The 21292-nt window shown below is 36.9% G+C and overlaps 2 protein-coding genes across 9 annotated transcripts in view; one reads left to right on the top strand and one right to left on the bottom strand.

The window, feature by feature from the left end:
* Positions 1-8667, top strand: part of LOC119477212 (acetyl-coenzyme A synthetase 2-like, mitochondrial) — a 41138-nt gene extending 32471 nt beyond the window's left edge. For 6 of the 7 annotated variants that reach the window (XM_037751175.1, XM_037751177.1, XM_037751172.1 and 3 more), the window contains 8 exons: positions 1159-1296; positions 2985-3077; positions 6044-6156; positions 6668-6794; positions 6906-7033; positions 7468-7531; positions 7672-7793; positions 7879-8667. In XM_037751175.1, coding sequence (XP_037607103.1) covers positions 1159-1296; positions 2985-3077; positions 6044-6156; positions 6668-6794; positions 6906-7033; positions 7468-7531; positions 7672-7793; positions 7879-8052 — 959 coding nt within the window. In that variant the 3' untranslated portion in view covers positions 8053-8667. Of the gene's footprint in view, positions 1-1158; positions 1297-2984; positions 3078-6043; positions 6157-6667; positions 6795-6905; positions 7034-7432; positions 7532-7671; positions 7794-7878 lie in introns of those variants that run through there. The other variant, XM_037751176.1, reaches the window with a different exon arrangement.
* On the bottom strand, positions 8174-19021 carry abcd4 (ATP-binding cassette, sub-family D (ALD), member 4). Of its 2 annotated transcripts, XM_037751179.1 has the most exons (20): positions 18950-19021; positions 18685-18759; positions 17893-18011; positions 16564-16691; positions 15178-15317; positions 14874-14990; positions 14046-14171; positions 13608-13658; positions 13237-13331; positions 13021-13142; positions 12545-12636; positions 12339-12428; positions 11191-11396; positions 10972-11063; positions 10809-10845; positions 10431-10480; positions 10235-10287; positions 10054-10130; positions 9707-9822; positions 8174-9070 (listed from the first exon to the last, which is right to left on the bottom strand). In XM_037751179.1, the coding sequence occupies exons 2-20, from the start codon at positions 18723-18725 to the stop codon at positions 8981-8983; spliced, it is 1842 nt and encodes a 613-aa protein (XP_037607107.1). In that variant the 5' UTR covers positions 18726-18759; positions 18950-19021; the 3' UTR covers positions 8174-8980. The 2 variants fall into 2 exon arrangements, with proteins under 2 accessions (XP_037607107.1, XP_037607106.1); XM_037751178.1 differs by having other exon boundaries at positions 18685-18990.
* Between the last annotated feature and the right edge of the window lie 2271 nt (positions 19022-21292).

The raw sequence follows: 21292 nt of genomic DNA, 5'->3' as shown, positions 1-21292 counted from the left end.
GTTAAGGCAAATTTGTTTTAATGCCACTAATTTTTTTAATGCATTAACGCAACTTGAAATGTTTAGGTTGTAGCGGGCTCAGTTTTAAAGCTAAAGTGAAGATACTGTTACCATATGAAACTAATAAACCTAAGAAATCCATTGGTACCAACTTTGTCATGCTAGCTTGTCATGAAGGAGGCTAAATACCACTCCACATTTACGCTAAATTTTGGCGAAGAAAAACTGGCCATTTTCAAAGGGGTCCCTTGACCTCTGACCTCAAGATATGTGAATGAAAATGGGTTCTATGGATACCCACGAGTCTCCCCTTTACAGACATGCCCACTTTATGATAATCACATGCAGTTTGGGGCAAGTCATAGTCAAGTCAGCACACTGACACACTGACAGCTGTGTTACCTGTTGGGCTTGAGTTTGCCATGTTATGATTTGAGCATATTGTTTTATGCTAAATGCAGTACCTGTTTCTGGACAATATTTGTCATTGTTTTGTGTTGTTAATTGATTTCCAATAATAAATATATACATACGTTTGCATAAAGCAGCATATTTGCCCACTCCCATGTTGATACGAGTATCAAATACTCGACAAATTTCCCTTTAAGGTAGAATTTGAAAAGATAAAAATGTGATTAATTTGTGATTAATTTGAAATTAATCGAGATTAACTATCGACAGTCATGCAATTAATCACGCTTAAATATTTTAATATGAATGTATCAAACTGTTTGTCCAATTCATAATAAAAAAAAATGCATCTTACGTTACAAAAAATGAATACACCTAGTTGCACAGTAAACCTTCCAATTTGTCATATGATCACCTAAGGACATTTTTATTAGCTGTAATGGCGTCATTAAAATGACATTTTTATGATTATAATATACAATTTTATGTGTTTGTGTAAAGTTTTCCTGCCTTTGCCAAGAGCTTTGCACTCTCATGTCTTTGTCTATGAATAACTGTTTACAGTTGAACTTGAACTTAGGCATACCTTCCACTCTAAAATTAGGACTTGAGTGAGGACACAGTCATCATGGTATTGTCAAGGAAAAACACCAAGGATTAAAAATTCTTTAGTTCAGTATCTTCTCAACATACCGTAGAATATCTCTGTGGACCGTGGCTAACTGAGACATGTTTTGTTGTTCACAGGAAGGTACTGGGAGATGGTTCAGAGACTTAAGATAAACCAGTTTTACGGGGCTCCCACAGCGATCCGCCTGCTGCTCAAGTACGGAGACCAGTGGGTGCAGAAATACGACCGCTCATCCCTCAAAACTCTCGGCTCTGGTATGCTAAACACGACACTTTGAAATACTATTTTGGGCACATTTTTTTTTGGTTCTCATTTACGTAGTGATGGCCGTCTCTTCTTCTTAGTTATGTTAACATTTTACGGTAACGTCAAGGGAAAGTCTAACAAGTAATACAAGCAGGCAATTAGACAATTTAACCAGATAATCTGCACTTATTTGGGAGTAAAAACAAATGCGAATTTTAAAATTATTTCCCAAACTGTCCATTGTAAACATCTACAACAACATATAATGTATAGAACTACTTCCCAGTTCGGTTTGGACCTACCATACTTTGCACAGCTGTGCATGAACACAGCTTTTAAATGCAATGGATAGTTAAAATGGACACATCTGGTACCAAAATAATTTGGTTTACCTAACTGGGTGGATATTGAGGAGCAAAATGTTACAATAACCATAATTATGGCCACAAATAGAACCCAGAGTGTAAAAAAAGGAGATTTTTTTTTAAGTTTAATGGATGTTTCTATGCATGTGTTAATGATTTAAATTTGAAAATGAAAAATTCTGAGCTGATTTAAGATACTGTAGGTATTTCAGTGCAGCATCCCTCACAGTGCACTGTATTGTTTTCGAGAGCTGATGGTTGACAAGTGTAAGGCTGTGATGTAATTACGTCACGCTCACTAGCACAGCTGCAGTCTGACTTCCTAGTGACAGAGTTTATTTAGCATACAATGTCCCTTTTTACTTTGATGAGTTAGCATGCATTGACGTAATTTATCCAAGTCAACCTGTCATGTAAACCTTCAATCCACATCAGATACAGTATGTACACACACACACACCAACTGTAAAGTCGCATGTAAAGCTTCCCTCTGATGGCTGACTGTGTTTCTGAGTTACTATACAAATTCCTTTCCTAAAAGCACACACACGTGTTACATACTGAAAGTATGAAAGTATGTAACACGTGCAAGTTACTGTCTTCGCTCACAAGACTTAATCCTACTAACTGTCCCCAAAGTCCGTACTGAAATGGGAAAAGGGCATTCAAGTATGCTGCTCCCTCTTATTGGAATCGGCGACAAAATGACCTGAAACCTCGAGAGAGCCGGTCTCACTGAATGTCTTTAAAGTGCTTCTAAAAGATTTGGAAGGAAGCACATCTTGTTGTAAACATCTTGTTTTGAATGCTGATGAATGTTTTTTGATACCTTATGATTCTGTAATTTGCTCTTTGTCTTCGTTTTCAATTGTTATGTTGTTTTATGTCTGCAACCGTGTAACTGTGCTGCTGCCTATCTTGGCCAGGATACTCTTGGAAAAGAGATTTTTAATCTCAATGAGTTTTTACTCCTGGTAAAGTATATTGAAAGTCAAGTCGGCTGGTATGTCAACATGCCACAGCAAAGCCCTGCATGCCACACACACACACACACACACACACACACACACACCTGTTCCCTTGAATTATGGAGTTTATGTGTTAAAACACAAAGCTTAACATAAAGAATGTAAATCCTCCTCCTAACCAACAAACACAAACTTCTCTTTTTTTCCACTTTTTTCTGTTAGACCCCTGGTTTGCCTGCATCAATGCTCAATTTTTTTTTGCAAAACATATAAAAGAATATACATTAAAACAGCAAAAACAATAAAAAAAAAAAGAATACATGACTACATTATGTAATTGAAGTTGTCCTTGTGTGTCTGCAGTGGGTGAGCCCATCAACACTGAAGCATGGGAGTGGTACCACAGAGTGGTTGGGGACGGACGCTGCCCTGTGGTGGACACCTGGTGGCAAACAGGTAAGTGGGAATACACTGTAGTGTGGGATTTATTAGCTATTGCTTGTCAACATATTTAAACCACATAGTCGTCTTGGTTTAACAGTCACAGCATCGACAGAATTAGTCAGTTTATTGATCAAAAGATAAACAAGAACAAATCAAGTACAAATCCCTTTAACCGGAATATTGTGAGTGATTAATTCCATCAATTCAAATCTTACATTGAACTTGGTTTTGTCTCATCCTGTGAGTCTTACAGCAGCATTTCGTCGCTTGGTTAGGTCATTTAAGTTCACAAAGTCTTCCTTGAGCACATCCACATCTGTGGGCGCAGTCAGTCTTAAAGGGGAGAGCAGTCTGCTCTGTCTCTCCAACAGTAACATGCCTGTGGTAGTGTGTGCGTTACATATACACAATGTTGCATTCCTTTGGTGTGTACAGATACAGTACACACTCTCTAACACACACATGCATAAACGTTTCCATTCCCACTGGGCTCCCAAGAGTCAAACCAGATGTTTTCTTCTCAGAGTAGAACATCTGTTTTCGGGAAACAGAGGCATGAAATAAATCCTATATAAAACCTTTTTTTCTTAATATTGAATAATAATAACAGTCAACATTAACACCGTGGAGAGAAATGCAGTAGGCAATAATTTCATCCCTGCTTTTTGTTTGTCAAAACAGTCACATAAGCCAGATGAAGTATGAATACATGCGGAATGCAGAGGTTATGACCTTAGCTGCCAAAAGAGGCACGTCTATCTACTTCCCTCTGCCAGATGGGTCTCTATAGTGCAGTTAGTACCCTGTCCTTCATCTATAGATAACCTCTGATGTCACTGCAAAATAACTACTATTCCCTTACTAAAGTAGCTTATGATTGGATATAATGACAACATGTTTGAAATCCGCTGATTTCACTAATAAAATCATTTTTGCAGATGAACACAGGACCCGACGGACACTGTGTTTCATCCTCAGTCCCAATAAATTAGATTGAGTAATGACCAAATGGAGCAAAGCTGCGTTAATTACCATACAAATGGCAAAAAATCTATAATTAATGGAAGATAATTAAACATCAGAGCATCATGAGCTTGAGAATTACAGACACAGATATGACCCAAATACCCTACTTCAGTAAAAAAAAGATTATATTATGTTATTATGTATTATTTTCCTGGACCAGTGTTTCCAATTAGGACTAAGTGGCATTATTCATAAATGCCATCTGGTTGATCCAGGAGCAAGTAGCCTGTTTAAAGAAAAAATTTGATTTTGATCCGCTGTTGGCATACGGCCTCCATGTTGGATCATACAGGACTAGAGAGGTGAGAGTATGCAGGAGGATGGGAGGTGGAAAAGCTTTGTAGCCACTTTTTTCGACATACCATACTGTGACTTTTTTGACATACTATAATATGCCTTTTTCGTGACTTTTTCAAACAAACTATACTATGACTTTTTACTTGACTTTTTTCGAGATACTATACTATGACTTTTTTCGAAATACCATACTATGACTTTTTACTTGACTTTTTTCGAGATACTATACTATGACTTTTTTCTTGATTTTCTTTCGACATACTATACTATGACTTTTTTTTTTTTTTTCTCGACATACTATACTATGACTTTTTTCGTGACTTTTTCAACATACTATTTTATGCCATTTTTCAACATACTATACTATGACTCTTGACATACAGACTTTTTCGTGATTATTTTCGACATACTAAACTATGACTTTTTTCATGACTTTTTCGACATACTATATTTCGACTTTTTTCTTGACTTTTTTCAACATAATATACTATGACTTTTTTCGACATACTAATGTCGAAAAAGTCACAAAAAGTCATCGTATAGCATGTCCAAAAAATTCGTAGTATGGTATGTCGAAAAAAGTCAGGAAAAAAGTTAGTATGGTATGTCGAAAAAAGTCACAAAAAAAGTCATAGTATAGTATGTCGAAAAAAGTCTTGAAAAAGTCATAGCATAGGATGTCGAAAAAAGTCATCGTATAGTATGTCGAAAAACACAAAAAAAAGTCACAGTATAGTTTGTCGAAAAAATGTAAAGAGTCATAGTAGAGTAAGTTGAAAAAAAGTCATAGTATAGCAAAAAAATTAGTGTGTTAACGTCAATATAGTTAAAAAAAACTAGGGCTGTCAATTGATTCAAATATTTAAATCGCGGTCAGTGTGTTGACTTGCCCCAAACTGCATGTGATTATCATAAAGTGGGCATGTCTGGAGAGTGGTATCAATCTTCTCATCTAACTTTCTGCAAGAGAGTGAATAAATGCAAATGGTGAACTATTCCTTTACCATTTTTAAAATGTTTAAGACAGCTCTCTTGGAAGGGGTTCAACTGAAAAGGGTTGATGATCTTTGGGGGGGGATTTTAGTCCAGAAGTCTCACAGTTTCAGTTGATGTGAACAGGATGCCAGTTGCTAATGCTATTGTGGGATCATCTGTTGTGTCCTACTTTATTACGGGTCCCCTCTGCTGTTTCCGGCACTGTTGCCACCAACACCACTAGGCGGATTACCAGGGTCCCTGAGGTCCATGCAAACCTAATTTAATTTAATTTACTTAGTATGGCTATAATTCAACAATCTACATCTGTAGCAACGAGAAGGGTTTATGCTAGATTTACAAACTGTTAGTTGGCTCTGTCATTTATATTCCCCTCCTGTCCCTTTCACTTGACTTTTTTCCCCAGTTTGCTTCGGTGCATCTTCAGTTCTTTTAAAAAAGTGATTTGCAGTTATTTATTTCCTCTCAGGTTATTCTCAATCCGTATTTTTGACATGCCAATCTTCTAACCTGTTTTTTAAGATCTTCAGGGAAGTCTGGGGAAAAAAAACAACTGACAAATTGTCGGTTTTGGTCTTTTTCTAGGATTTGTTAACAGTAAAAAATATATAGAATAACAGCATCTTTATAATCTGCCTTGTTTTGCTCTGTGTTCATAGAGACAGGTGGCATCTGCATTACCCCAAGGCCATCAGACCCAGACGCAGAGATTGTCCCAGGAATGGCTATGAGACCTTTCTTTGGCATTAAGCCCGCGCTCATGGACACTGAGGTGTGGGACTCATCCCTGTGTGTGTGTGTGTATGTAGCGTGCTGTCCCTAAATAGCTGGGAACGGCCTGGATGGAGGGTCAGATTAGGATTATAAAATAGTCACCAGCTGTGTCACTTTTGATACCCACCCTGCTCCCACCCGTCATTCCCCGTCTGTGCATGCCAAACTCCCTAATAGAAATCTGTCGTACTACTTTGTGGCTAATGCAGTTGCTTTTGAAATGCACAGATTGTGCAGACAGTTGGGAGTGGTGTCTCTTGAGCTCATCTCTCTTCCTCTCCCTCAACAAAAACACAGCATTTTGAGAGCTTCAATTTTCACAGGGTTTAATGTGGCATTCTAACTGTGCTTGTTTTCTGCAATGTTTAGAGGAATAAACTGTAGGTTTTGTTTCGGTTGTGTTGTGCGTTTACCAAAATCCTTATTTGCATTTATGAAATTGATTTATAACTCTGTTATTGTTTCTTGCGTTTACATTTATCGCTGTTTTTTATTATTATTTTCTTCAGGGAAAAGTGCTGACTTCCAACCACACATCTGGAGCTCTGTGTATAGCTCAGCCGTGGCCTGGTATGGCCCGAACCATTCATAACGACCACCAGAGATTCATTGAGACCTACTGTCAGCCTCATCCAGGTACAGTACGATGTTTTCAAGATAAAAAAACTGTCTGTATTTTTATGTTTCTCAATTCCTTAGATTTTTGGTGAAAACTCAGTCTCTACATGTCTCTCTTTGTGCCAATAGGTTACTTCTTTACTGGTGATGGCGCCTATCGCTCTAAGGAGGGGTATTACCAAATCACGGGCCGCCTCGATGATGTCATCAATGTGAGCGGCCACAGGATTGGGACAGCAGAGATAGAGGATGTGGTGGTAAGGTCAATCAATGATTAACTAATTATTGTTGTCTTTGAGCCTTGCTTACTACATTCATATAATGGTAACCTGCTAATGTTTGTCTCGAAGACAAGACAATCTATCCTGTATTTATCAAGATATTTTATTCTGGACCAATATTGTTATACCTAAAACCATGTTTTTAGTGTGGTTAAAAAGTAGAACAGAAGTTGAAGTTCTCAAAATGACAAATATGTCAATAGTTGGATATGAAAGCAATAAAATTGTAATTAAAATTATATTAAAAAGTAATAAGGAAAAAGGTTGATATCTTTGAGCAGGGTTGAGATAGTTTCAGTTTGATTTAAAGTACTTTCTTCAATGTTCAATTAAAGATACAGTTGTATTTTAACAGTTAAATCTTTTCCCATAAAGTGTACAGATGATCCTGATTGTGATTTCTGTAACAGAATCAGTGCTCTGCAGTGGCTGAGTCTGCCGTCATAGGATACTCGCATAACATCAAAGGACAAGGTGAGCAAGACATCTTTTGTCAGTGTTATTCAGTCAAAAATGTGTTTCCCACATTATATAAAACTAGAGTTACAAAATGTATAGCAATGTTAACTACAGTAAGAATGTCCATCATAGTAAAGACTTTTCTTTGTTGTCAGGTGTTTATGCCTTTGTGGTGCTAAAAAAGGATGTGGACATTCAAGAGGTGGACCTGTCCCGGCAGCTAAACGACATGGTATCTAAAAAGATCGCCAAGTACGCCTGTCCAGACTTCATCCAGGTAATTTCTGTCTCACTGACTTTAAATTTACAAACAGACATTTAAGATTAACTTGTACTTAATCACTTCATGTCATTTTTCACAGTTCGTCCAGCGGCTGCCAAAGACGCGCTCAGGTAAGATAATGCGGCGGGTGCTGCGGAAAGTGGTGGAGCGAGACTTGAACGGGTTGGGTGACCTCAGCACGCTGGATGATCCTGCAGCAGTTCAAGAGATCATCCAAGGTCACCGTGAGCTCTGTAGTAAACAACAACCTTGACGATGTGTTTCCTGAAAACATTCTCATCTAAAGAGGAATATAAAAGTGATGCTTGCACGTTACTCTCTATTTCACTCAACCAGACTGGTCCATTTGTATCAAAAATAATTATAAAGGCCAATTTTTTCTTTTCTTTTTTATTGTACATATTGACAATTTTATGAAATTAGGTAAACAACTCTTTATGGGGCAGTTCACATGCCGCGTTTTTTGCGCCATTAAATTCATTGTCAATGTAGACGTACAAAAGGTGAGCTCGAGAGCGACCTGTCCGAGATAAAAATCGTTAAACTTTTGGAACACAGCATGTCATGTGACGAGGAACAACCAATCAAAGCCGGCAGATATCTCCTTTTCCAGAAATCTCGGTCTACGGTTGATATATGGAGGAGAAGTTAAAGTGACTACGTTTTTACATGTATACGTGCACCTTGGATAAAAGGACGAAAGCGGCACGGCTGGCGTTTTAGACGCGTCATGTGAAAAGCCCCAAAACCTATGTATAATCTACAGATGTACTTTCTCTTCATAGGACTTACAGAGACCTGAGAAAATAGTGTTTGTTACAAAATAAGAATGAATGGAATGATTGTAAACATAATACAATAAACAAATGTAAAGGCACACAAGAATCCAAAAAGGTCAAAAGGGTCCCTTTTCTTTCCTGATTTGTTGTCATGACAGGTGAATTTACTCTTAACGATTGCAGAGCCATCCAAACTATTCGTTTCGCAATGTCTTTGGATCCAGAACAGTTTGGTTGCGCTCTGCCTCAATGTTGCATGAATACATACAAACTGGATGAGTGCAGTTGTCCACCTCAACTGGAGGAACTGGGATTTTAAGAGCACTGGAGTGTTACTCACTGAGGAATTCAGGAGGGTTTTCTGTCCTGCAGGTCCAGGATTTCAAACTGATGACCCTGCAGTCACGGGTCTTCTTCTGTGAGGCTGCCTCCTTTTAACTTGGTTAACTCCCACAGGCCTCCTCCACACAGTTTCAACTGGACATCATGGTACTATGACAAACAGAAAGACAGAGTTAATATCCTTCGAACATTTAGACAGATATTAGAAAAAAGCGAGATGAGGTAAGTGCTAAAATGTAAGAAAATGTACATATTGAAACCGAATAATCATGGACTGACAAAAAAAACCAACAACTTTAAACAGTTTAGAGGAGGACTGAGTAATGTATGATCTAATTGATAAAAGTACAGTGTGTATGATTTGGCGGCATCTAGTGGTGAGGTTTCAGATTGCAGCTAACTGAGTACCCCTCCGCTCACTCCATTTCCAAGACTGGTAACGTGAGCCGCCGAGTGCAAAACCGTGGTAAGTAAAGCTGTTCTCCTTGTTCAGAGGCCATCCTTACCATAAAACTACTTCAGGAACAACGGAAGTCAGACGGCGGCTGGCGGTACCACGGTTTTGCACTCTGAGGCTCACGTTACTGCAGTTTCATCAGCGTGTCGGAGAACTACGGTGACCTTCAGGTGACGTAAAAACGCAAAAGGCTCTCTAGAGCCAGTGTTAGAAGTGAACCACTGCTGTAGGACTGAAAACCCAGGGTTAAACCTGAAGGTACCTCGCTAACCCCAAATCCTGCTTCGTAGTACAGGCCTCTGGACAGGATACATGTGTGTTCAGTTTACCTTCTCCAGGCTGCTGCGGTGTCCCAGACTGACCAAAGTCATGCCGAGCTGTTTACAGGTTCGGTACAGCTGTGCTTCTGCCTCCTCCGTCAGAGCACTGGTGGCTTCATCCAACACTGCAAAGAAAATAAATGTAAAAAAAACTAACAAACTGTAGTTTAAGAAAGCTCTGGTCACCTCTAACAAAGAGGACAGGATGAAAACATGCATATGCTAAATCTGAAATGTAGGTGTCAAATCAAAGACAGTGGGCGAGGCTCCCCTGAAACTGCTCTGTCAGAATCACTTAAAGTCTTGATTCCTCGGATGCTTTAATGAATACATTTCAGAAATCCAGAACAACCCACCTGCATATTTGGGTTGCAGGTAGAAGAGACGAGCAAAGCAGAGACGCTGCATTTCACCTGGAGACAGAACATCATACCTGCAGAGAAAAACTAGTTCAGAGATCTACATCATTTTGTGGCACATTTGAAGAAGTTATAAACACATTTGTCATTGTGTTTCTTCCTCTTGTATCTCTCTTACCAGTTCCAGTCCACCTTTTCATCCAGCCCACCTGTACGCTTCAGGAGACTGGACTGGAGCACAGATAGAAGTTTGATTCAGGATCAGTGTATGTTAAAACTTGTTTAGTGAAATATTCAAGATGAATAAGCAATTTAGCAAAACAAATTAAAGATTTTATTTTAAAAGGAATGTACTGTGGGATAAAGTCACTCACCACTCCAGCTAGTTCAAGGAATTGTATAATTCTGTCATCGTCCACTGACCCTGAAAAAATAACAATATGAATATCACAAACTCAGATGACCAATTATTTCAGTCCTTCCAGGAGGCAGTATCAACACTAAGTAATAAATAAAACCAAGTTCAGATTGATATAAATATACATATTGTACATACACACATACATCTTTATACAACACTGATCTATGGATTTAATGGTATTATTATTGTAGTATTAAATGAGCCGTTTCCTTGACTTTTAATGTATTAAAATGTCAAAATGACACACGTTTACCTATGTGCATTTATTTAATGTTGATGTTGAATGTTGCGATGATTAATATATAGTTCAGTCAGAGTGACACCTTCATACCTGATGCAGGGTAAATATCCTTCAATGGGTAGATCACCTGTTGGAGAAGAGAGTTCCAGTTAAGTTAGTTATTTTTGGTAAACCTAAAACACGCATCTACACATCTATTTTTTAACAAAACAGAGGCTCTATAGAGAAACAACATAAAAGACGAGACAGCGACCTGTTCACGCAGTGTGCCATCAGTCAGGTAAGGTTTCTGTGGCAGGAAGAGAGTTCCTCTGGGCCCGAAACACGTGGTCATCTGGACAAAACCTGATGGAGACGGGAGACAGTTGTCATGACACTACTAATGTGTGCAGATATCACAAAGCTTTTTTGCAACCTTTTGACTCGTGCAATATTTCCTCAGACAACAGCCACAGTCTCACTGCTCTCTCACCGCTGTCCGCCTCCCAGAGTCGGTTGAGGACCCTCAGTAGTGACGTCTTGCCGGTGCCTGTGTTCCCCACCACCAGTAGATGTGTTCCCTGGCTGATTTTCAGACTCAGATCCTCCACCAGCAGCTTGTCTGAGTATGGGGATTTGTATGAAAGATGGTCCAGGATGAAGGCAGTGTCAGCAGGCCCCGCGTGGACGTTGAAGTCACTGTGTGGAGAAATCAAATAAAAAACAAAAGAACATATGGAGGATAAAAGCCTTTGTTATGAGCACTTTAAATTCATTTTTTGCCAACTTCTTTGCTCTTTGACTTGTCTTTTAATTTAATCTAATTTAACCACGTGTGCACTCTCTTAAAGGGTAACCGGTATTTTTTTTAATTCTATTTTCCCATGTTTTTAGGGACAACAATTTGTGAAATTGGTCCAGTATTGAGGGAGAGCGCTGTAGACGGCAGCTTCACGGGCTGCAATATGGTGCTATCAGGGAAGACCGTCATTTACGTCACCTAAAAGTGCTTGTTTTTGCCATGACAGGCTCTGATTGTTATTATAAGTGTCTGACATCATGGAAAGAGTCTCGCTCAAGGAGAAGTCTCGTTCTGAAATCTCTCGAGGTGACGTGTTGCCAGAAGACAACGGTGGAATAGTGGAATACATCCATGGTGGAAACGTGAGTGCCAGCCGGGCAGAGTTTGTTGTGTTGGAGTACAGAAAGTGTAGCTCAATGTCATGGCTGAATATTTAGATGATTTCCACAATGTGGATGAGGTCTTTGAATTCGATGGCTGCCTGTACTTATCTGAGCCAGAGTATACGGATATTCAGATTTCACAACGAGACTCTTATAATAACAATCTGAGCCTGTCAGTGGCAAAAACAAGCACTTTTAGTGGACGTTAAGTAACACTGACGCTGCTCACTTGCCCTCGTAGCTCATGTAGTGGCTGCCGGTTACAGCACTTTCCCTCAATACTGGACCAATTTCAAAACTTGTTGTTCCCATTAGTCACCAAGACACAAAAACTTGGGAAAATAGGTTGAAAAATATCAAAGTTTACCCTCAAACCCTTTAACATGCAGTCTGTTGCTTGAATCTTTAACTGCACTATATTACAGCAGAGATTAATGTAAAAGTGCTCACACAAACCTGTCAAAGTCATAGCTTTCCCCTGACGCAGGGTCATAGTCGCACTGCTTGCGTAGGATGTCATCCATCACCTCCCTCAGCTCCCCAATCCTGACCACAACACACACACACACACAGATACAGTGATAGGAAGGTGGATGGCATGCACAAACACTGCTGTCATCATCTGTCCTCCAGGAAGTGAATGTAAGTATGCAGTGTGATACCTGTGGGTGTATCCAGCCACGTCTGACAGAGTGGTTGACAGGTCTATTAGCTGCGTGAAGCCATTTATCAAGTAGATGCACACAAAGGCATTCTGAATATGAACAAGGAGAGGGAGAAACCAGAGCAGAGAGTAAATAAGAGACGAGATTATTAAAAGAAGAACAAAAGGAAGTAACGACGAGGCCCATTGGACGACAACATGAAAAGAGGAATTCAATACTGGCTGGTGGTAATACCTAAATGTGCTTGTCTACATGTGGTTGAGACAGTTCTGAAGCTACAATAATACTCCTTTAGATATTTAGATGTGAGAACTCTTTAGTCTAGGACCATGCATTCAAGCTCAGCATGAACGTTTTATCAGGAGAGAAAGCCTTTGCTGCCACCTAGTGGTTAAATTAGCAACACATTCACATTCAGTCAGCTATTGTGTGATGGCAAACCTTTCAAACCCTCTTGCATAAAACATGCGTACCTTACTGATGAGTCCACTGAGCTCGCCGGGAGTGAGACCATCATAGATACCGGTGAAGATGGGAATGGCGATTATAATGTAGCTGAGGAAACCTCCGAGGTAGTCAAAGGTGTTTACCCCGACTGAGAGAGAAGAGGTCAGAGGTTAACGGGTTTAATCAAAGCAATCGATGAAAGATATGAGTCGGTGAGTTGGGAGTGTGTAGAGTGTTCTTACTATAAAGCCAGAGCTCTTTGTTTATTAGACTCTTCTGAGTTTGTAACAGAGCCTGCAATCTGCGGTCGGTCCTCGTGTGCTCAACTTTACCAGCTCTAAAAAACACACAGACAGCAGCGACCTGCTTTATCTCTGTGATCGGTGTGATTTGATGTGTCAGAACAATTCAGATAGTGTCAGATACTGAATGTTTTTTTATTATAGAAAAAGTACACCATACTTTCTATGTAAGTTTGTCAGTACTTTCGGTAAATGTGACATCTTTATTTCCATTTCAGCAATCTCTTTCAGGTATGATACATGCACAAGGCACCGTAAAATAAATGAGAAAAGGTTGGCCCTGTTAAATAAATCGTGTGTTTGTGCCTCACCTGTAAAAAGCAGCAGACTCTGCATTGACACGGATCTGCATGTGCTTGAATCTGAAGATACAAAAAGATATCTCTGAAAAAAAATTGTTTTCACTTTCAACAAACGTTAAGATATAACACAATTTTCATTCAACTGTCACCCTGTGAGCACAAAATCACATCGTTTTAACTTGTGACAGATTAAATTACAATTCCTCTTTCATAGCTGACGCCTATCCGGTGTTATTTCCTAAAAGGCAAAAGGCACTGGGCCAAAGTCCACAGACACTTCCTCTTAACAAAGGACCATAGAAATGGACACTGAAAGCACTGGCAAAAATACCCAACCACTTTTAGGTCAATCCTGCTCTGTTTGACTGTCAGCACACATTCATATTGGCACAGACACTTGTGTGTTTGCCACTTGATACACCATGACCGACATAACGCTGAACTTACCTGAAGTCCCCCTCCAGTTTTTCTTGCTCATACAGAGTCGACACAATCGGCCCCATGAGTATTTTATTGGCAGTGGTCCCGATCACAAAGTAGCCGAAGATGCTCACAGGACCGATCCAGCCGGTGCTGCAAAGCAAAGCAACTTTATTTATATACCTCTTTTCCATACACAAAGGTAATTCAGAGTGCTTAACATAAGGCATTAAAAGGGACAGTGTGTAGGATTTGGTGGCATCTAGTGGTGTGGTTGCAGATTGTAACCTACTGAGTACCCCTCCACTGAGTCTTCCCTTTCCAAGACTGCGGTAACGTGAGCCGCCGAGTGCAAAACCGTGGTGATGCCGTTCATCTCACTCAGAGGCCATCCATACCATAATAACACTACTTTAGGAGCAAAGGAAGTCAGACGGCGGATAGCGGTACCATGGTTTTGCGGCTCATTTTACCGCAGATTCACAAGCGTGTCGGAGAACTAGGGTGGTCTTCAGGTAACGTAAAAACATGAAAGACTCTCTCTAGAGTCTGTGTTTGGTTTGTCCGTTCTGGGCTACTCCCAGGACCTGCTCCCTATGTAGATATGATACAAAATCATATATAAACAGGGAAGTCTTTATTTTTTGACAACTTTCTAATTTTTCTCTCAGTCTTTTTTTTATGTAAATATGCCTCTCTCAAGCACAAATATTGACATATGTTGCTGTAATAACCTTATGTGATACCTTAACAGAGCACAATGTATGTCTCTGATAATTCTGAACTTCAGAGTAGGTGTTAAATGTGTTAAAGAGTGTGATGTACTACAGTTGCCACGGTGCTCTACAAACTCACCTATAAAAGCAGTGGTAGGTGTAGTAAGCCAGTGTGAACGGTGATACAATCAAACGACTAGCCATGGTGCTCATCTGCTTGCACAACCTCTCTGCATCCTGACTGATTCGCTGGTCTCTGCAAGTTACACAGAAAGATACAAAAACAAACCAATTAAATGATTCCTCTTTTCCTAACAGCCACGTGATCTCATACATAAAAACATTCAGATGATTTGTTTGTTGATGAATGTTGATGAATTGAATTGCATTTATGTCTAAAAGCACTAGATAAGACGACAAAGAGGAAAACCATTAAAGCTTACGGGTTGTCTATATCCTCTCGGAGTACATTGAGTGTATAATAGACTCGGCCCTGGAAGTAGGACGTATGGAGGCTCTCAGTTAGCGTCCTCCTCCAGCTAAGATACATCTGATTGCAAATGTACTGGTCGATACTTTTCAACTGGGAGAGAGAGAGAGGAACACAGAGAGAGAAAGAAACTGTCTGTTAGAGAGTAAAGTAACACAGAGACAATAAACGGGAACTATATGACAATCTCTATGAGACTAAATGTCATATGATTCCTCATATTTAGGAAAAGGCCTGCTACCGCTTGCAATTTCTCAGGTTCAAAATCCATCATGACGTAAAATAAACATGTCAGGCTGTCCTGACCTTGTAAAGTTGTCTATTATAACAGCAATCCAAAATCAAACATGATGTCATACAATAACAAACAATGTACCTGATTATTTAGTTTCAGCACACATCTAAATGTGTATCCATGCAGATAATGCACACTATTGGGAACATAGGATTTGTCCCAATTATGAAAATAGTAATGTTGTACTCTAATCACAAACAATAAATCCTTTGCCTGACTGTTACCGTGGCACTGCTATGCACAATAACAAATTAACTTTCATGGATGTGGTGTAATATTCCGTTGATAAATAAATCCATGCTCATATTTAAGAAATAAGTTACTGTTCATGATATACAGTTTACACACAAACAAGTGCCTACAGTAAATTGAGAATTTTCAAGGAGAGGGCTTGATAAAGAATAAAACTTTATATCAATAAACTATGTGGAGTGGAGTGGAAATCTGTGATGATGGATTGACTATTGTTTTAAAAAAGTACTGACACTTTTAACAACCCCCTAAGTTTGCAGACCAATCAGAAGCAGAGCTGGGCACAAAGGAAAATTATAAGAGAGACGTAGAGCATTTGCACACACTGTAGTGACTATAAGTCCTATACTTAAGCCGCTACTGGCTGCTGTGTGCTCAGAAAAACAATATACATAGTTATGAATATTTTATAATTTATCATGACGTTTATTTTACCAACAGTGTCCATAATCCGTTTCCATCACTTCCAATAAGTTTGAGCTCCAAATTAAACAAATACAGCACATGATGTTAGTCAATACACAGTCAAAAACTGCTTGCTTCTTTCCCAATCAGTTACACCTGCAATAACTGGCATGTTGCTCAAATTTCCTGTGGCCTTGAACCAAACAGCACCTAGTGCTTGGAGGCATATTGCATGTAACACAAATAAAACAAAACACATTGCCATGAAGAAAACTGTCAAAAGTCCAAATTCCACAAAGCAAAATTGCAACTCTTTTGGTACTTTTAGGCAACTGTTATCAGTAGGAAGGTCAACTTGTGCCATCCCACACAGCTCCTTCAACTTACTGTGGAGTTGATCAAGATGAGCACCAGAGCTGTGCCCACCAGACTCTTGAAGCCTGAGTAATCTTTGTCTGCCAGCACATTGTAGAAGTGGCTGGGGAGGACACCCACTTGGTAAATGATCAGCTGCTCTGATGGCAGAAAAAAAAGAGATGTGTTAGCGCATTGTTGGGACAACAGAGACTCGTAAAATAACGTAGGGGAATTAGGCAACCTTTGAGCAAAAGGTCAGCAGGAAAAAAACATAGTATGCAGTCTAGTGTTATCTGAAGTGTGTGTTTACAACGCCACAAAAAGCATTGTCCAACAGGCAGTGAGTAAGTCTCATGATGAGGCTTCATGTGAGAGACATTTCATTTACAGTTTATAGATAGCTTGATCTGACTGTGACTATTTTTTTCCCCTTTTGGCTATCACACTTGAATAAATAACTTTTGTCATAGTTTGTTGAACTATTGGAGAAGTATTTTTCAATCTTTGTCTAAGGTATTGAATAGAAATGTTGATTTGGACCCTCTAACGGCTGTTTTTGTTGTTATACATCCTAAAGTGGGGAAAACTAGTCCAACATTATATGATATATGATAACGTTTATTAGTCTGCTGGCACGCAGATTAATACTACTTAACTGGAAGCAAGCAGCAGCCCCTACTCATGCAAACTGGATGAGAGAAGTGATGACGCATTTGGATTTAGAGAAAATAAAATTCTCATTAAAAAGACAGGAGGGTAAGTTTTACAAAAAATGGTCGCTTTTTATAAATTACTTTAGGCAGATCAGAAACATTAACAAATATGAATATACCACCATCTTCATTATGAGTTTCCCCACTTACTCTTTAGTCACACTTGATTGTAGAAACAGAATTTGGACACACCCTCTGCAGATACACCAATTGGTTCGCTGACAAGAGTAATAGGCATTCACCCCACTTCTTTTATTTTATTTATTTTGTTTCCATTTTCTTATCTAATATTTTTAATATGATTATTTATTTTCATTTATTTTATTTTGGTATTTAATATTTTTAATATTATTATTTATTTCTATTTATTTTATTTTTGTATTTAATCATTTTAATAATATTATTTATTTAATTTAATTATTAATTTCTTTTTTTCTGTTGGTAAGACTGTTGGTAAGGCAATACACTCTTCTGTGAACTGTACATTTGTATTATATAACAGATTGTTTATTACCAATTGTATAATTATTATTCTTATACTTTGTATGACCTCATGTGGAGAGTTGTGTTTTGCAAGTTTCAATTGTTAAAAGAACAATAAAAACAGTGTTGAAAAAAAATAAAATATTGTGAGTCAAGCAGTTACCTGTCAGAGTGACAGCCAGCAGCGTCCCAAACAACAGAGCACTTTGACTGGTCCATGATGGGAACAGGACCTTCTGGATGCCGCAGAGCCTCTGGACAAACTTCCAGTCTAATTTCAGTCTGAATTATGCACAGCAAGAGATATAAATAAAATTATATTAGAAAAATTGCAACACTTGAATCTCATGAACTTGCATCCTGTGGTCACATGCATGAAATGTTTTTTTTTTTTTTACATATTTTCTTATATTTTTATATTTTCAATTACTCATAATAATAATAATACAAATAATAATAATAATAATTCATGAATTTTATTCAATATGTATTATTTATTTATTTTGACATGTTTTCTTCATTTTTTATAATTTTCTAATCATTTTCTTTATTATTTCAATCATTATTTTTGAATGTATCTTACATTTTTATATTTTCATTTACTCATTATAATAATAATAACAACAATTATTATTATTGTTATGTAGTTAAAGTATATTTTATACAAGGATAGGTTCATTATCAATAATATATCATTACCACATGTTTTCCTATAATTATTCATTACTTATGTTATTTTTTTTCTGGTTTCAATATTTGTTTTAATAACAAAAGAAATGTTGAAACATGTTGGAATTGAATTGTAAAATAAGCCTTTTGCTAATAAAAAATAAATCTTAAAAACAAAACCATTTTCTCCTTACACCAACATTTAAACTAGCCTGCACAATACAGTGTTGTATTTTTCACTATTGTCTCAAATGTCAAATCCTACAGCTTTGGAGGAGTACCTTACCTTTTTGTCCCTCTGCCATGTGTCTTTTCCAAACGAGGCATCTGCACAGGAGGCAGGAGGCTAACTAATGTTTACCTGAGAGAGATAAAACTTCACATGTGTTCAAGCTACACTTTGTTAGCTTGTTGACTATCGAGGAGAATAACAATAACAAACTCCTACAAACAACTAACTAACAGTTGCCAGCTTTGTTACTTATCACGGCTGCAATAAATAGCTTAAATGTCTCTAACTTTAGCATCGTGTAATCGATCTTTAAGTTTACCTGCTAGCTACCTGCTTGCTACTTCACTGAGCTCTGCTGAAGAGAGGAGGATGTTTGGGTTTTGGTAGGTACAAAATAAAAGTCCAGACTTCCGGTGTAAACTGCTCTGATTTGTTTTTCAAAATAAAAGGTTCCTTTTGGGGGGGATTTTATGCAGTTTTGTTTTCTACTATTATTATTTATTCAAACGCTTTCACAGTTATAAACGTGCATATGCACTAGATATGTGTGTTTATTATTTAATGTTTTTTTTATTTTCTAATAATTTTCTTTATTATTTTGAATGTAACTTATATTTTTATATTTTCACTTACTCAATATAATAATCATAATTATAATAATTATTATTATTACTATTAATATTATTGTATGTTAATTTGTTATGTAGTTAAAGTTTGATTTGATGCAGTTTTGTTTTCGATTATTATTTATTCAAACCATGATCGCCACTGATGCTTTCACAGTTATAAACGTGCATATGCACTAGATATGTGTGTTTATTATGTAATGTTTTTTAAATTTTCTAATTATTTTCTTTATTATTTCAATCATTATTTTGAATGTATCTTATATTTTTATATTTTCACTTACTCAATATAATAATCATAATTATAATAATTATTATTATTACTATTAATATTATTGTATGTTAATTTGTTATGTAGTTAAAGTTTGATTTGATGCAGTTTTGTTTTCTATTATTATTTATTCAAACCATGATCGCCACTGATGCTTTCACAGTTATAAACGTGCATATGCACTAGATATGTGTGTTTATTATTTAATGTTTTTTTTATTTTCTAATAATTTTCTTTATTATTTTGAATGTAACTTATATTTTTATATTTTCACTTACTCATTATAATAATCATAATTATAATAATTATGATTATTACTATTAATATTATTGTATGTTAATTTGTTATGTAGTTAAAGTTTGATTTGATGCAGTTTTGTTTTCTATTATTATTTATTCAAACCATGATCGCCACTGATGCTTTCACAGTTATAAACGTGCATATGCACTAGATATGTGTGTTTATTATTTAATGTTTTTTTAATTTTCTAATCATTTTCTTTATTATTTCAATCATTATTTTGAATGTATCTTATATTTTTATATTTTCACTTACTCAATATAATAATAATAATAATAATAATAACAATAATTATTGTTATTATTGTATGTTAATATGTTATGTAGTTAAAGTATGATTTCATGCAGTTTTGTTTTCTATTATTATTTATTCAAACTATGATCGCCACTGACGCTTTCACAGTTATAAATGTGCATATGCCCTAGATATGTGTGTAATAATAATAATAATAATAATAATAATAATTATTATTATTATTATGTAGTTAAAGTATATTTTATACAAGGATAGGTTCATTATCAATAATATATCATTACCACATGTTTTTCTATAATTATTAATTACTTATGTTATTTTATTTAAATTAATTTTTTTCTGGTTTCAATATTTGTTTTAATAACAAAAGAAATATTGATACACATTGGAATTGAATTGTAAAATAAGCCATTTGCTAATAAAAAATAAATCTTCCTTTGCACTTGATTTTATACTAGGGTCAAATACAAAAATACCACTTTTGCTCATACACTCCATATACTCCCTACATAGCGAAGAAAATCTTTTACAAGCTTATTACAAAACCATTAGTGACATACAGTAGATATATGCCTGAATACCTGCAAATAATATGCCGTTTCCTGTAAAACCTCCAAATCACTGTTACCAGATATTAAGGATTATAATAAAGTATGTTTAGTCTGTTACTGTGTCCTGTGGCTATTAGTTCTATAGTAATAGGAGCCACATTTGGACGACCACAGTGTTAAAAAACAAAAATAAGTGGGCATGGGCCTATAAAAGGAGGCTATTAATGGTTGTGGGTAATGGTGAAAGGCTTGAAATTAGTGCTTGAATTATATTCATTATGGAAAAAATTAATTGTTGTCAGCCATGCCTAGTTACATTTGTGTGGAGTATTACTGTAAAAGTCTGGACTTCTGATGTAATGTGCTCCGATTTTTCAAATTAAAAGGTTACATAGCATTTTATACCAGGGTCAATCAGGAAGAATACAAAAATGCCACTTTTACACTACATAAACTCCCTACTAGGCACAAAAAAAGATTTTACAAGCTTATTACAAAACTATTAGTGACAAAGATATATGCCTGAAAAGCTGCAGAAATATAATATCTCTCTTAAAACCCAGAAATTACTGTTACCAGATATTAAGGACTTATAGTATATAATAAAAGTATTTATAGTCTGTTACTGTGTCATGTGGCTATTATTTCTAAGGTAATAG

The sequence above is a fragment of the Sebastes umbrosus genome, chromosome 18 (assembly GCF_015220745.1).
Source record: "Sebastes umbrosus isolate fSebUmb1 chromosome 18, fSebUmb1.pri, whole genome shotgun sequence".
NCBI classification, from domain to species: Eukaryota; Metazoa; Chordata; class Actinopteri; order Perciformes; family Sebastidae; genus Sebastes; species Sebastes umbrosus.
This window is presented reverse-complemented; position numbering and strand designations above follow the sequence as displayed.

Excerpts from the sequence above, each read along its gene's own strand:
- abcd4 (XM_037751179.1), bottom strand. The coding sequence starts at position 18,725 with ATGCCTCGTTTGGAAAAGACACATGGCAGAGGGACAAAAAG. Across the intron at positions 14,172-14,873 it reads ACCTACCACTGCTTTTATAG|CACCGGCTGGATCGGTCCTG; the intron begins GTGAGTTTGTAG and ends TTTGCTTTGCAG. Across the intron at positions 10,846-10,971 it reads ATGGCACACTGCGTGAACAG|GTGATCTACCCATTGAAGGA; the intron begins GTCGCTGTCTCG and ends CTTCTCCAACAG.